Raw genomic sequence first — 16893 nt, forward strand, 5'->3', positions numbered from 1 at the left:
CAATTTCATTTCATATGCTCTTGAGTTTTATCGAATTAAGTTTAAGTTTAAATAAATATTCTTATCAAAATTTTGAATGAGTTGAATAAAAAATAATCTCATGATAGTTCGTTAAACAAACAGAGTGTAAGTGCAAGCCCTAAATAAGGGGAGTTCTGCATATCATTCTTTATATTTTTATTTTACATTTTATGAAGAGGGCCTACGTTTTTCTACTCCCTAAAATACTAATATCAACGGAAGTTGAAATGTCACCACCAACACTAAGAATCAGTGATTGAGATACTGGACTCTGGACTTGGAGATAATAATATAATAATAAGAAAACATCAAAATGATTGAAAACATGCAACCGAAGTTTATATTTTTATATTAAAAAGGAAAAACCAAGAAAGCAATCAGCAGGGGTCTTCGTTAGTTGGATGGTTAGTTTACTCATGTGCAAATGTGTTTTTTTAAATAAATAAAAAAGAAAATGATGAATTGAATTTGCAGTTGTTTCGTTCCTCCTTGTCATATTCTGCTTAATTATTGTTTTTAACTTTAATCATTTGATAAATAATTTTATAAAAAAAACAATCAACTTATTTACATTTTTATACTTGTTAATAATCTATATGGTGTATTACCAATGTGGTTGACATAAGTGTGGTTAAAAATCTGGTATAAAATTTTCCTTTCTCTGTGAACATGGATTTGAATCATATATATAACACTAATTTTTTTCATTTAGTGAACAACCCTCTTCAAGGAGATCTTTAACACTTAGAAACTAATTATGAATAAATAAAATTATTTGTAGTTTGAATATATATGGTAATTTTCTTAATAAATTTTTGTTGACAGCTCCAACATATCATTAGCCCCGTGGTAGTTCCAAGATGTGCCCATGCTATACCATTTTTTCTAAAATAATAATAATAATTATCATATGCGACCAGCATTTTTTTATGATTTTGCTTTAACAAGTATTCGTATGGAATTGTTTGAAAATACTAAAAAAATCTTAAAATGTTTAAGAATGTTAATGTTTTTTTATATATAACATAAGAAAGTTAATGTTATTTGCATAAATTTATTTATCAATTAATCAAAATTGAAAAAGTAATTTAAATAGTAATAAGAAAAATGGAAAGGAAGTTGGCGATGACATGGGACTTGTATCATCCTTAAAAATATTTTGCTTAGAGATATAATCAGGGACAACAAATATCTTGGTACTTTATATTCGGCTATACAGCACAACCCTGATAATAAAGAAAGGTTCACCAGGATCTCGTTAACCTAAAAAATGAATTAATCATAAAAATATTTTATTGAAAATTATGTTTAGATGTTATGTTGAGAGGGTATCATAATATTTTTTTAATGTTTTCTATTTTTAATTTCCTGAAAAGTATTTTTTTTTCTAATTCTAAATTCTTTTATAACATTTTACTAACTTTCCTACTAGCAAAATAGAGAAAATATTAACTATTTTTTTATATATTTGAAAAACATGATTTGCTTTTTTATTTGATACTTATAAAGTATTTGAAAAATCTGTAGAAAAAGAATATAACGTTATTCGTTTGTCTGCTTCTATCACCATGAATATTGATAGGACTACTGAAGCTTGTTCATACCAATTGCCTTCTTAAATTATGAAGAAAAAGAGAAATCCTTCTCCCTGATAATACCTTTTCTTATGGTAAACACAAATTGCAAAAAAAAAAAAATTATTTATATAATATTTTTATGCAAAAATTTATACAATAAAAAAAGAGATAAGAAATAAAAATAGAGAAAAATGTGAGATGAGACTATTGTTGTAAATGGAGAAAATAAAATAAAAAATATTGTTGTAAATATTTTTTTTGAGAGGAAAAAATATTGTAAAGATATGTTATATAAATAGTTTAATTAAACCAGTAACTTTTCATTTTGTTGATCAAACTTCATTAAATTCATAAGGGTAAGTCTAAAGGTGGGAGATTTGAGTAATTTATATGGCATCTTAAATTTAAGGTAGTATGTATGAAATCTTAGATTTAAATTTCATCATAGTCATTGTGCAAAGAAAAACACCATTAACTATAATGTTTTTGTTTTTTGAATAACGGTTATTTGGTGCAAGGATTTTTTTTTTTCTATTTTGTTGTAGCAATTCATAATACAAAATATATGACTTTGCGTTGATAAGTACTTAAACCAAACAATGATCAACAAAGTATTCAATAGCTTTGGATAGCATCAATTAGTTGTTCCATTTTGTTGACCCGAATTAAGTCCATCTACGTCAAGCTAGGGCCGGGGTTAGTTTAGTGGGTTTATAGTCTTTTTCTTATCCTCATTTTTGTTAGGATGATGAAACTAGAATAGAATAAAGAAACAACCACGACACAAAAATTTTAGGCCACAAGGTTGGGTTGACATAATCTATACGATTATATATAGAGATTCTTATATGCATTGGAACTTGCATACTTTTTTTTATAAAAAAGAAAACTCCAAAAGCAATTATACCTCATTTAATTTTATGTGGGATAGTTCAAATTATATATTTTCTAAATAATTTCTCTTGTGCTAGTGCTAAAAAAGTGTGAGCAGCTTAGAGGACTGCAAAAAAAATTAAAATTAGCAATAATTCAATAGTTTAGGGTGGGAGAATATCAAGTCCGTCTTCGCATCAATGATGCTCCCCTCCCAACGACATGGCGCATTTAAGAAATTAAAAGGCCACTTACAGCAGGCCTAAAATTCAAACATAAGTTCTTAAAGTAAGGAGCACTATGTAATTAAAAATTTAAGAAGCATATAAGTATTGTTTCTATTTTTGAAGGTCAAAACAACTGGGTGGTGTGTATCTGTAATCGAAATTCAGATTAATTATCAAATTCCTGAACATTTTGCGACCCAACATATCGATCCAAATTATAATAAGAATTTTAAAATCTTAGGATCCTTTTGGTAGAAGTAAAAGAAGGTGAAAACTAAGTGAAACAAATAATAAAATTTCGTAGGAACTATATTTTTATTCTCTATTTTAATTTAAAACTTTCATCTCTTTTTTTTTCACCCTACCAACACATACACTTAGAGACTCAATGATCAAATTATACATGGTAAAATATGCAATTTCTCCGGAATGAAAAAAAAATTGATCTACTTTAATTTAGAATTTTTTTACACTCCCTTACAAAAAAAAAATATGAAAAAGGTGTGCAAGGATGTGTTTTGAAAAATAATTTTTATATTATCCAATTTTATAAAAACATTAATTTATTTTCATCGTTTCATATTGCTAAAAATTTTATTCATAAAATGATATATTAAGATTCGTTAGTTTAATTATTTAAACCCCGAACATTTAAATGAAATCAAATTAACCCACTTTTAGTTTCTCGGATTTACCTAGCTACTAACTAATGGAAGTCCACCAATAAAAAAAAACCCACTTTTGGTTAATTATAGTGCACGCATAATACAAATATTAAAAAATAGAAAACATAATCCACTTCTATAATATAAATTAAAATATATAACTTAGAAAGTTATGTTCTCAATATTTTCATACTATTAATTAGATATTCTTAAAATATTTTGCACAATGCTCTATAATTAACCAAAAATGTACATAATCTTTTTAGCTATCTATCATTTTTAATATACCATCTTTTATCTATATCACTAATTGAATTTCAATAACTTTATCAGTGTAACATCTGCTCGCTCTAAAATAGGCAAATATTATCACTAACCAAAGAAAGATTGGCTGGAAATTTTGGCATGCTTCTATTGTAAACTTTTAACATAACTTTTGAATATTGCTAAAATATTTGATACGTGTTTATTTTAGTTTCCCGTTTTTCAATTTTTAGGGTTTATCAATTTAGGAGAATTTCTAACACTCCCTTGATTAGGAAATACTCCTTTAATTTCATATTTTCCAATTATCCTTATTGCCTTGGGCTATAATATTTAAGTTAAATGGATATAATTAAAAAAATTAGTATCCTGTTTTTATTAACATAAAAGCTATGAAGGATCAAGTATCAACATATCAAAAACGTCTCCTAGACTTGCATCTCAGTCACAACAGAAATGAGGTAGGACGAAGGGGAATAGAGTTCAACACAAGTCGCAATTATAAATAAGCACGGTCTATTCAGAAGCTAAGATTAAATGCATGCATGCATGCAGGTTTGTTTGTCAATATTCTTCGAGACACTAACATTGGTATTACTCATTAGCACCATTTCGCCACTTTCGAACTCATTAATTATAAGTGTAGACCTCATCACATTTTAGTTTTCATTAGTTATCAGATGCACATGTGACGTCCAACCTTGTCCTGATCGCCTGGGGTATATTATATTATTGAAATTTCAATATGTTGCAATGCAACATTTCTGTTATTCAGGTAAAACAAAAGGCAAAATTATACAGAGCCTGATATCACTTCGGTCAAAACTCCAATGCCACTGGAGTTGCATAGAATTCACAGAATCAACTAATTTCTGCTCCTATGAAACAAAAACGTTATTTTTTTTCCTCATAGGTCAATAATTCCCGTTGGAATAATCCGCCAAAGATAATCTCTGCCATGTATTGAATTCACATGGTTTTGTAAATATTCAAAATTTGAGAATCATGTAAAGCTAAGGGAATTGCCATAGGATTGAAGAAGCAGCACTGCTTGCTCAGAAATAGCCCTGTTTCTTGCTTGCCTCACCCAACCTGCAACAATTTCTGCAGCTTGTGTGCCTCTCACACTTTCTTCTAGACAAGCTGCTGCTTCAGCAAGTTTTCCTTCTGCCAAATAAACTTCAACTTTATTGATCACAGATTCGATCCCATCACCAGATTGATTGTCTTCCCTAACCTGAGTATGTGCTAAAGTCAAACATACATCTTTCCTTGGACTTAGGATGAGCACAATAGAAATGAAAATGGGACGAGTTAGGGCATGGGGGAAGAAATAAACAGAGTTAATGTATCAAAGCATGTATTATGTCTAAATGGCCACCAATTAGTACTTCTCCCATAAATTTTGTTTTCACATAAAGCACAGCCTTAAATGGAAATGGCAAGTTGGTCAGTTAATTACATACCTTCAACCAGGATGCTACATGTGCCAAAGAATGTGCCAACATACCTCCCCCTCCCGGTGGGAAGAAGCTGAAGTGTCTTACACTACCTTTTAAGGCATCAAACTGCAACAGAATGCACAAATTAGAAACGGAAATTAAAAAGTAAATGATTCATTCTAGAATTGATGTAGAAACAGACAAGTGCATTTCAGGAAGCTGCAATGTTTTGTAATTCCAGAAATTGCTTCGCCGGTCAATTCTAATTGTTTTGTACAAATTTATCACTATGGCAGCTTCACAAGATAGGAGGATTACAGAATGTCAAAAAGATAACCGATGGGATTGATAACTGATGGAAAGTAAAGAAATCAATTTAAAGGGACTTGATATCCATGCTATAAGCATCCAGAATATATAACCTTTAGCAGGTCTTCAAATAAAAGTTTAACAAGGTAAAAAAGTAATAACAACTTGCAAGGATATGTAGCAATTTTATATAGAACATGTAATATAAAACTCCATGTAAAGTTAAATACAGAGAAGAACACAGCTTGCCTTCTGCTTTAACTGCAGTTGTGTGTCTGTGCCGTTGCTTCGTGTTTCTTCAGGAAGGGATGCTAGCACCAAATCCAAAACTGAATCTTTATCTATGCCTCCAAGATAAGACTGCAAAGATGCTATTTCTGTCTCAATTGGAAGTCCTTTAGATAGTGCATCTTCCAATGCAAGTGCTCTCTGCAGGATTCATGCACAAAAAAGAAACAGGTAAGCAGGATTGGAAAAATCAATACAATACTATAAACCCACATTTTGTCATTAAGCTCCTCTGTTGCCGAAGACAAATACAAACAGCACAAAGAAACAGGACAAAGAATAAATATTACCAAAGCAAAATTTTGTGTAGCATGACTTTGACGAGCTTCTTCAGATCGAGCATAAAATGCCATGCATAAGGCATTTATCTACAGGAATGAAGAGAAATAAATTTTTTAAACAAGTCAAATTTCAACTTTGACTAAAATAAAGTCCACAAGTATGTCAATTAATAAAAATTCCAAATCAACTTGCTAGCTAAAATATGATGTGAATTTTGCAACTACCAAAAGTCTACCCAGTGTTTTGTCCTTTTCAACATGAATGTTCCTGACCAATTCTTAGAAGCTTAAGTTTGCATAAGCAGGCAATTTTCCCAATAATTTCAAGGCAGCCATGCTGTACTTGTCTAACAACACATATTGATGAAGAGAAAATAATGTCTTCCACTGAAAAAATAAATATCCAGCACAATCAAATGTAAACTTGCAGTAGTATGATTCATCATTTGATAAGCCACCACAGGTCCATAGACCAAAAATATTTGAAGGCAAGAAATTCACATATTTACATTTCACATTTCCGTTCAGGATGATATGCAGATGTACTGAAAGTTATCTGTAAACAATTTATACAACATTTTGCTTTGGATGTACAGAAAGGTCTATCACAAACCAGAGAAGACTCAAGCAAATAGTAGATTCGATGTTATTTGGGTTCTCAGCATGTAAAGCATTTAAGGCAGTTCCCTAGTATCACCAATACATGAAGAAACACCATTTCTTTGCTGTTTGCACTTGCATTTGGATCCTAACACTGTACCCTTACAAAAATTCCTCTATAACGAACCTACTATGTGATGAACAAGCAGCATTCATATGCTTAGAATGATCAAAAGTAGATTACATACTATACCAATTAATATACCCTGGTAAACAAACTTTTTCTCTGTTCAAAAACTCATTAATGACTAAGAATGCATCTGCCTACTAAGCAGAGTTCTAATTGGCAATATTCTGATAAAAATTGCAAGAGACAGCTAAAGGCCTAAAGCCATAATTGGAAATTGTTTTGCACACCATGAGTTAAAATCTTAGACCTTTAAGACAAAGCTAGTCTTTGTATAAGTTGCTCCAGAAATTTTTTATACTCAAAACTATTCTGGCTATTTTATTCTTCTAGAACTAGAAGCCACCTATCAAAACTATATCCCTTTTCATAAATTAATTGAAATCAAGCTATGAATGATTTAGAATGGGTGCATCTACCCATCTTTGATTTTAGCAGAAATCTCACATTAACATTTGCTTCAGCCATTTTTTCAATTTGAGCTGCCTTCTCATTTGCTATGGCTGCATTTAACTCTGCCTTTGCTAATTCCTGAGTTTGTTTAAACTTCAAATCAGTTTCAATTTCCTGTAATTACCAAAGATACATTTTATTTAACAAATACTATATAGTAACTGATAACACTAACAGCATACATGTCGAGAAAGTGGGAAAACAGTAAGTGTAAAACCAACAAAACACTAAATGTGCACCTTTTGTTCTAGTTCTGTCTTCAGTTTCTCTTCCATCTTTTCTTGAAGTGACTTGATAGCAAGGGATGCTTTTGCTCTCTCTCTTTTTAGCTCCTGAAAAGTATTAAAATGAAAAAGGAGGAAAGATAGAGAGTTAACAACTTTATAGATTTGGATTCTAGTCATCTTGGCAGAAACAGCCAGGGGAAGGCAAACAACATATCAAAGAAATCATTCAACTTGACCAATGGACAAGCTTCACAATTACTAAATAAATCTGAAAGACGGAGCTCAAATTGGATTCTGATTATTTTTGTGTGACCATTATTGAGTCAAACTCAGAATATAATAGTATAGCTTCAAGTTTAATCCAAACTATTTTTCTGAATCAAGAGTAAATAACTATGATTGAGTTAAATGTATATTCACTGAACAACAAACCCATTGGCCATCACCACTTAAACAAGAATTATTCTTTGTTTTGATAACAGACCAACCTCTCCCAATGTCTTCTGTACTCATTATTCCAACCCATGTATTTAAGATAAAAACCAACAGGCAAAAATATGTTAAATTGAATAAAAATTAAAAAGAGAAGACCAAAAGCTTGTTACCCTGTCCAACATTGCAGCCTCCTCAGCGAGCATAAGTTCTCTGGCAGCTGCATCTTTCAACTTCTTTTCATATTTTTCCTAACATGAACAAAGTTTCAAGTAAAAATAAAGATTTCAAAGCTCATCATTCATCAATAAACCAAAAAAGCTACAAATACAAAGCACATTTGCATGGTTTTAGAGGACAAGTTACAAAGGATGATTTTTTATAGGCCAAACCTTTAACACTTTCTTCTCTTCGTTAAAAGCATGTGCATCTAAGTCAGCCTGCCTTTTCTCTGCAGCATGGATGGCTTGCAAGAAATCAAGAACCAGTTTCCCATTCTCAGAAATGTAACCATCTTTTAACTCCTCCATAGCACCATTAAGTGCCTAGTGTTTCAACAATTTAGTTTTCATGTATGATTAAGATCATAAATAACCGTACCACACATTAAAAAAAAAAAATTCTAAAGTAACCTCTTTTCCTTCAGGAAAATGGCTATTCTCAGTAAAGTCATGACTAGATATATAAGTTGCAGGGCTTCTTTCTGATTTATTCCTCAAGTGATACTCCTCTAGGAGGGTAGGTTGTTGCTCTATATCTTTGCCTAATGCACTCTGTAATGGAGTAACAAAGGAAATATATTAAAAAGAAATATATGTCAAAATTCAGTTTATATCAAGCCTAGGCAAATTCATAAGTACCTCTCTTCTCCCCATTTCTTGTATTTCCAGTTGCTCTGGTTGAATATTTTTCATCCCATTTTCATCTGGACTGGTCTGTGTAGATGTGGATGCATGATGATATCCCTCTTCCATTCTTGCATTGACTGTCTCAGTGCTTTGTATACCAATAATCCCATCAGACTGTGTCACAGATTCTTTACTTGGATCATCGGATGTTAGACTGCTTTCAGGATATTCAGGCAATTGGTTTTCTTTGGCAGCGGCAGTAACATCTTCAGCAATATCAGATTTGTCTTGCACAGGAATTGGTTTATCCACTTGGTCTTCTACTACAATTTCTGGATGTGAAAAATGGGCATCAATCTTCTGCTCTGTAATCTCTACAGTGGGATTTTTGTGGTTAAATTTCTCACTAGGTGAAATTAACTGGTCCGTTGAATGTTGTACACTCTTCAAGTCTTCAATAGTTGCATTGACATGAGGTTCCTGCAGAACACTATAATGCTCCTTCTTAAGATATTGATCCAAATAATGAGTTTGATAAGCTGCCAGAAAAGCAGCACCTAAAGCTACACTTCCAATGAAAAACTTGGATAGGGTGCCATTAGACTCAGGTGGCTTGCCCGGAGACCCAGAAGCTGAGGCACCCCCTGGTTTCGACACAGTTGAGAAATTCTTTTGTGAAGATAGATGTAAAGGTATCTGCTGAATTATGTAATAGAGAAAAGAAGGGTAATAAATAAGAAAAATGTAACATATCAAGTTGATTGAAATTGGAAATCAGCACTACCAAATCAACAACCTAAGCAGTTCCTAGCACACATATAAATACAGTATATTGTTAATTTTATAGCAAAAAGAATGTATTTTCAACTACACTTTCCAGTCCTGCATTCCTATAATCAATTTAGTACAATAAGCAATGAGAAGTGGTAACACTAGCACCAGTTTTGCAATACATTTTGTATATAAATTCAACCAACATTGTGCTATAACAATAAAAGCCAAGCCTCTTACCACTAGGTGGGGTTGGCTATTTGGATTAAATAATGCGATAATGTTCTATTGCAAAATTAGGTCCACAGACAAACCATTGACCTCCAAATATTTCTTAATGGTTTCACCTATAATTATTACTAGATCTTCCTTTGCCTTTAGTAATTAAGCTACCCTCCATCCAATTCACACACACCCTAATCACCTAAGATGACATTCTACCATTTTTTTTCCTACAATAGGTACCAGTCTAACTTTCTCTCTAATGCATTCATTCCTAATCCTACCTTGTCTAGTATGTACACTCGTCCAAGACAACATTCTCATTTCTTCTAGTTGACATTTCATCACACAACATTCAGTGCCACAGATCGTTATTACGGGATTCATACTAGCAATTTTCTTAGTTAGAATGTAAAACATGAAGAAATCAAATATGCAGACAGGTTAGATGCTTCACTTGAGTGCATAATGCTTTTGCACTTGATTCAACATAGCAACAGTGGGCATACATGCAGGCAAGAGCGACAATCCCGTCGTAATGGTATAAAGTACTCTCCCTGCTTCAAATATTCGAGAATCAAGGATGTTGCACTATTTGTCCTAAGCATTTCTGTCTTTGCTAACTACTAGTAAAGTACTTTGTAGCAAAACTATTTACATGTTAAGGGTAAAGACGAAAAAGGTTGGAAGGATTAGAACATATGAATTAATTGCACTGCAAAAAAAATGTAAAACCTGGTATACAAAACGTCTGGGGTTTCTTTTAAGAGTTGGGCGAGATGATATTTGCAAAATGGACCTAAGAATGAGTTCGTGTCACAGAAAAGTGCGGTTAGAGAAAAAATCGAAGGAATGAAAAAAGATTCGATTGAATAGGCATAGGTAGGGTACCTGCGGAACATGGCAATGGGAAGAAGGTGTGTTGTGGAAGTTGAGATTGAGAGTGAAAGATCTCCACTGGGATACAACAATTTTGCAGTTTCTGATTCTAATTTCCGTTTAGAAATCGATCATATATATGGCTTATGACCCGTCTAGTTCTAGTCCGACCCGGAATATAGATTGTTTAAATTAAATAAACATTTATTTTAATAAAATTAACAATTTTGTGTGCTTTTCCTAAATTATTTCTGTTTAAAATTCTTTTTTAAAAATTTAAACGAACTCATTCTTAATAATCTTTACCTATGAATTATTCATTTTTTCAAAATTAATGTTACAAATCATGAATTTATGAAAATTCCCCCACGTAATTTTTAACCAATACTAATAATTTCAGAGTACTAAAATGCGCACCCATCGATGTAATGACCTAAACCAAAACAATAAATAGCTAGCAGTAACACGTTGGTTCGTTTCTGCAGAAATGGGGAATAACAGACAAAGGAGATTCAGAACTCATCGCGCACAATCAAGTCGACACCACCACCAACAACTCTTACTGTAACTTCTTTCCCACTACTTAATGCTTTCGAGTTTTTATTCCTATTTACGCGGCTCTGCTTTGCTTATTTATCTAACTCTACTTCTACTTCAGAGAGGACGATTCTCAAAGCTCTCTTCCAGGTACTCCTCGATTCCATCCTTTTTTTCCGAACAAAACATGTCTTCTTGTGTTCGCCGCATGATATGTTGTTTCTAACAGCAGAAAATGGTGAGGGCGAGGAAGAGGAGGAGGAGCTCACGGAACCTAAAATAAAGCTTGCTATGTGGGTATGCATATAACCTTTTACTCTTTTTAATTTAATTGGGCTTTTTAGCTATCCATTGTTGTCTATTTATTTACTTTGTTGTGTATTTTTCATTTTTATTCTAAACTAAAAAATGCCTCAATTTTCGTTTGAATGGTGGCACTGGCATTGATATTTTTCATTTTTATTCTAAACTAAAAAATGCCTCAATTTTCGTTTGAATGGTGGCACTGGCATAGTATCCATTACTGGGTGATAGACTGTCACACTGGCATAGTACACATTAAAGGCTATTGATATTTGTCATTTTTATTCTAAACTAAAAAATGCCTCATTTTTTTTATTTTTCGAGTCATTACTTCCTAGTTGGGATTTGAGAATACTCATGAAGCATCACAATATCATATCACGGGATTTGGATTTTTTAAATAATTAAACTGAACCAAACCACCACTTTATTAAAATGGTCTGGTTAACTGAACTGTTTTTATAAGGTGGATTGGTTTGGTTCGTCTTTTACTGTTATTATTGTGATTCACAATAATAACAGTTTCATTTTCATCAAAACTTATGGTAACCAATCAGTTTGCATTAGAAAAAAAATTAAGAAATTTTTATGGATTTCTGTCATGCCTCCGCTCCTATTTCTGTTGGCAAAAAATTATATTGGGAAAAGTTTCTTCAATTTTGTTTGGTATTACTGTATTGTCATCTCTGAATTCAGATCTTAATATTCATATGGCATGTAATGTAACTTTTATTTTGGATGTAATTGGGTTTTTGTGATGTTGGCTCAGGATTTTGGGCAATGCGATGCCAAAAAGTGCACTGGACGCAAGCTTTCAAGATTGGGCATGCTAAAAGCAAGTTTTTGTTTTCTTTTTTGTTCATTCTCTGGTTACCTTTTGCACACTTGATTAAGTGTACTATGTTCATACATATTTACATGTATAAGCATAAGCATGGAAATATAAATATATAAATATGTATGCATATATCTTTTATCTGAGTTAATTGGATGCTAGATGTCATTGTCATGATTAGATAGCTATTTCTTTGGCACATAAAATAAACAACATTTTATATTCTATGAAGGTCAAATTGCACTAATTAAAGTTGCTTAATATGTTAGTAGTACTGATTTCGATTGATTTTATACAGGAGTTACGTGTGAGTAATGGTTTTGGGGGCATTGTTTTAAGGTATTTTGTTGGAAACTGTATTTCTTCTCACTATATGCATGAAGAAAATGTTAGTTACTTTTGCCTGAACATGGTTTATCTTGATATAACATGTCAACTGGTTCATGATTTTCATCTACTAGTTGTTAGGTCATTTTCTTGGTTAGTTGTGTAGTTGCTAACCTGTCTCTTTCTTGCTATATAATTTATTTTATTAAAGTTACTGTTGCTCGAAAGCTATTTGGTTGAGTATTTAGTTATTTTGGCTTTGGACTGTAAGAAGTTGGTTTGACCCCATATATGTGCCTTCGCTAGTGTTGTTAATGCATTTGTAGCACTAACACCTATTAATCCCTTCATTAAGAACCTGTTCAACAATGCTATGAAATTGATAAAGCTATATTTTAGTTTGAAAAACAATGTTTTGATTTTTTGAGGTGTTTGATCATAGTATAAAAGTATATGATGGGAGAGGCAAAAATCTTCTTCTGAAGATAAGCAAGCAATTGATGCTTGCTTCTCATAGAAAGCAAAAGAAGAAAAACAAAGTTCACATAAAGTTGTTTCTATATAACAACATTTCTATTGAAGCATTTTTAAAGGAATTCTTGAAGCAAAAATTTCTCAGCTAGACCAAATAAGCATTACAATGTTATTCTTCTAAAACAATGCATTCTCTTTTGACTGTTAAGTAGCTATATATTGCAAGTTCCTCTGTTCTCCCCTCCAAATAGTGATTACTGATTTACTGTAATTCTGTTTTGACAGTCCGGCTGGAAATCAATGTGTCTCAAGAGAAGATTACTCTTTAATCCAGAAGAAAGGATTGGCTGTTGTGGATTGTTCATGGGCACGCTTAGATGACGTGCCTTTCGTAAGGCTGCGCTGTACTGCTCCTCGCCTCTGTATGAACTTAACCACTGACAAGAATATATTCAAAAATTGTTATATATTTTAGTTTGCATGCTTATTTGTTTGTGTACTTTCAAATATGTTAGTCTATGGAAATATCCATGCTTGGCTCAAGTACTAATGCACTATTGTAGTTTTCTGTGATGCTTAAAAACTCTTAGTACCACTGCATTTAATCTTTTTGCCTTGTTTAAAGGTTGCCTCTATTGACAATTTGACATGGAATGCAATGCAATAATAATTAGTTTTCATATTTTCCTTTTATTGCAGTGCCATGGCTTGTAGCAGCAAATCCAGTAAATTATGGTCGGCCATGTCAGCTATCTTGTGTAGAGGCTTTATCTGCTGCTTTGACAATATGGTACCGAAATGGCCTTATCTGCAGCTACTGACTAGATGATATCTTTTTCCTTTCTTTGGTGTGTTCTATAATTTATTCAACCCCTCCTCCCCGCCCAAAAATTCAAAAAATAACTGAAGTTTGGTGTCAGGAATCTTTTTTGTTGGCTGATTTGCTACTAGATTGTCATTGCTATAATATGCATAATCATGCGATCTCCAAAGGGGTTTGTAAATGGAACAATTACAAACATTCAAATAAAAAATTTTGGTCTGAACTTAATTGACTTTGCATTTGCAGCATGTATAATATTACTGTTAACTTGCACCATAATTTATTTTGATTTGGATTAATATTTATTATAGAATATTATCTATTTCTCAATTCTATATGGTTAAAGTCGTTTACTATGATCTTGCAGTGGGGAAGAAAAAACTGCAAATTTGTTGCTTGACAAGTTCAAATGGGGCCATGCTTTTATGTCTCTGAATGGGTATGATATAATTCATTTATATAATTTTTATATAACATCAGTGAATTCAAGGGTTTTGTAAGGAAATACAAATTCATTTTTAATTGTTTTACTTCCATTCCAGATACGTAAGTAATACATGATTCAATTGACCAGTTTCTCAATTGCATGTGACTTCATAGACTCTTCCATATTACAATTTTATATTAATTAATGCAGGGAATTACTGAGGGCCTACTCCAAATGCCAAAATAGTGCTGAAATTATATCTGTTCAAAATGCTTGGCTGTCACAAGAGAGTCAGATTCTAAGGGCTCCTACTGACAGTGAAGGTATGCATTGTTGTGAATATAATATATTTTTTTATGCAATGGTGGCCATAACTAAGTAATCTTCAAGAGAAGGTAAGCCTTTGTGCGACAGTAATCATGCTGCCTGATGACCTGGTCGAGGTCATTGGTTCTACTGGAAACAGCCTCTCTATTCATGAGGATAAGGCTGTGTACATCTGACTCTCTCCAGACCACAAAATAGCGGGAGCCTTATGCAATGAGGTGTCCTTCTTTGGGGTTTGATATTAATATTTAGTTTTTCTGGCTGTTTTACCTTCCACATTGGTTGCTGCTTTGGTGCAAGTGTGCAAAAGGTTGCTGGCTTGTGACCTGGGCTGCCCTTTTTGGAAAAAGCCTCCCTGGTTGTTGAGATAACCCTGGATTCAATAAGGTGGAAGCCTTGTCCACCGTGCCACCTTTTTTTCACCTTCGTTCGGCAGTTTTATTTAGTGCATGCTTGGATTAAAGTTTGTAAACTTAAGTCTGGGTTAAACTTAAGTTTGCAAAAATATCCCAAGCCTTACTTCTCCCAAACTGAGTTTTCAGGCAAAAATTTGCTCTCAAACATATTTTTGAGAAGCAACCAAACATGACCATAAACTGATTTTACTCGTACGTATTTTTGGAACCCTCCCACTGGAAATCAAACACACCCTTGGCCTTTTTCTCCTATCTGTTAAACATACTCTATAGTGTCTGTATTTAGCAAGAAAGGTAAGCCATGACTCTGCTTTTGTTAATCCAAATGTAATGGATATCCCTAAAAACATATCCGCTGTGGTAATAAACTTTTTGCTCCTACATTATCTCTCAATTTTTCCGAATTTGTTCTGTATGTGCATTGCATAAAATCAATTTTCAATGGCAGATTGAGCAGAAAGTTAGGCTTGTCAGTTGTCAATGTGTTTTTCTATTATTTCTTGAAAAGTAGTACATGAAGCCATGAATGCGCTTCTGATGCGTTTAAGTATACTCTAGCTGCTGATTTTTTTTTATTGTATCACATAGAAAATATTATCTGGGAATTCTATCCTAATTTGTTTTGTATTTTGTGCTGTTGCATGGACAGTTACGACACCTGAAAGTGAGGATAAAATCCAGAACTCTTCCGATTCTGAAGATGGGCTTCCACCTCTTGAAAAGAACATGAATCATTTGAGCATAGTCAACAGTGATGAAGAGAGTGAATAGATTCATTTTACATCTTTAAGGCTGCGGTACTGGAAGTGATTTGAAGATGTGTGCAATGCAGAATCGCTTAGTGGCAAATCGTTTTGGTTAACAAAATATATGCGTTGTTGCCTGGGTGGGGCATAGTTCCCTGTCCTTTTTTATCTCTAAATTGAAATAAGGAAATATGATCGAGTGTCACTTAGTTGTATTTGGAATAGAGAGATTTAGCTTGTGATCAATAGTTATATGGCGTCAATGGCGATCTTTTATTTTAATGGTGAAATGGAAATTATTAAGCCACAAAATACTCCTGAGCGGACTTAATCAGGTTCATATCCAAATTCGTTTGAAAACTGGGTTGGCAAGTCTAACGTAAGTTCTGAACTCTAATGACGCACCTATCAAAGCAGGGTTTTCCAACCATTCAAACTTTTCAAGGGAAATGACCTAGGTAAGTTTTAGTATAAAAGAAAAATCTATGATTAAGCAAAAGATAAATAAATAACGAAGTTACAACTAATGACTCAAGATTTTAGAATTACATAATTGGGGCCCCTATACGCCAAATAACAATTCATAACTCAAACTTGATTTCTAAACAACCATGGATAATTAAAAAAAAACGATTTAGTATTTTTTTTAGTGGTGCTGGCGAATAACTTATTTAGGATCTTGTATATTTTAATTATGACTTCGGAAAAATGTTTATGGGGTAGCTTATTTTTGTTGCATAATAGTAGATCGGTACAAAAGCTAATGAAACGTTTGTTTCACATGATCTAACTGGATTTCTGGAAATGTGGAGGTGAGAATATAGATTCTCGTTTGCCAGAAGATAATAAAAAAATATTTTAGGCATAATTTATGGTCATGAATCTATATTATACATGCTTTTCCATTTTCCTGTTCCCATGTAAATGGAATAAAAATCTTATATTTTCATGAGAATGTTGAAAATTATTTTTCACTTTTTTCTTATTCTATCTTGTTTATTTATTTAATATTTTAAAATTAAAATAAACTTAAAAACATTCTTGGAAATAGAAGTAGTTACCAAATATATTTTTATGGGAATAACATATCTAGTAATAGTATTCCTATGCAT

At 32.5% G+C, this 16893-nt stretch overlaps 2 protein-coding genes across 8 annotated transcripts; one reads left to right on the top strand and one right to left on the bottom strand.

Annotated features, from left to right (window-relative positions):
- Nucleotides 1–4316: 4316 nt before the first annotated feature.
- Nucleotides 4317–10835, bottom strand: LOC114421893 (MICOS complex subunit MIC60-like). Of its 4 annotated transcripts, none has more exons than XM_028388012.1 (12): nt 10579–10832; nt 10423–10486; nt 8707–9390; nt 8479–8619; nt 8239–8391; nt 8020–8097; nt 7427–7519; nt 7182–7301; nt 5957–6034; nt 5628–5807; nt 5094–5195; nt 4317–4864 (listed from the first exon to the last, which is right to left on the bottom strand). In XM_028388012.1, exons 1-12 carry the CDS (start codon nt 10587–10589, stop codon nt 4631–4633), a joined length of 1938 nt encoding a protein of 645 aa, XP_028243813.1. In that variant the 5' UTR covers nt 10590–10832; the 3' UTR covers nt 4317–4630. The 4 variants fall into 4 exon arrangements, with proteins under 4 accessions (XP_028243813.1, XP_028243812.1, XP_028243814.1 ...); XM_028388011.1 differs by having other exon boundaries at nt 8707–9393; nt 10579–10830; XM_028388014.1 differs by having other exon boundaries at nt 4766–4904; nt 8707–9393; nt 10579–10835.
- A 103-nt stretch (nt 10836–10938) lies between these two features.
- On the top strand, nt 10939–16071 carry LOC114421894 (ribosome biogenesis protein TSR3 homolog). Of its 4 annotated transcripts, none has more exons than XM_028388015.1 (10): nt 10941–11130; nt 11225–11253; nt 11333–11400; nt 12176–12241; nt 12540–12580; nt 13328–13464; nt 13742–13832; nt 14233–14304; nt 14503–14615; nt 15685–16071. In XM_028388015.1, the coding sequence occupies exons 1-10, from the start codon at nt 11054–11056 to the stop codon at nt 15804–15806; spliced, it is 816 nt and encodes a 271-aa protein (XP_028243816.1). In that variant the 5' UTR covers nt 10941–11053; the 3' UTR covers nt 15807–16071. The 4 variants fall into 4 exon arrangements, with proteins under 4 accessions (XP_028243818.1, XP_028243819.1, XP_028243816.1 ...); XM_028388016.1 differs by having other exon boundaries at nt 11336–11400; XM_028388017.1 differs by lacking the exon at nt 12176–12241 and having other exon boundaries at nt 10939–11130.
- The last annotated feature ends 822 nt before the right edge of the window (nt 16072–16893 follow it).

This window comes from Glycine soja, chromosome 8 (genome assembly GCF_004193775.1).
Source record: "Glycine soja cultivar W05 chromosome 8, ASM419377v2, whole genome shotgun sequence".
Classification (NCBI taxonomy): domain Eukaryota; kingdom Viridiplantae; phylum Streptophyta; class Magnoliopsida; order Fabales; family Fabaceae; genus Glycine; species Glycine soja.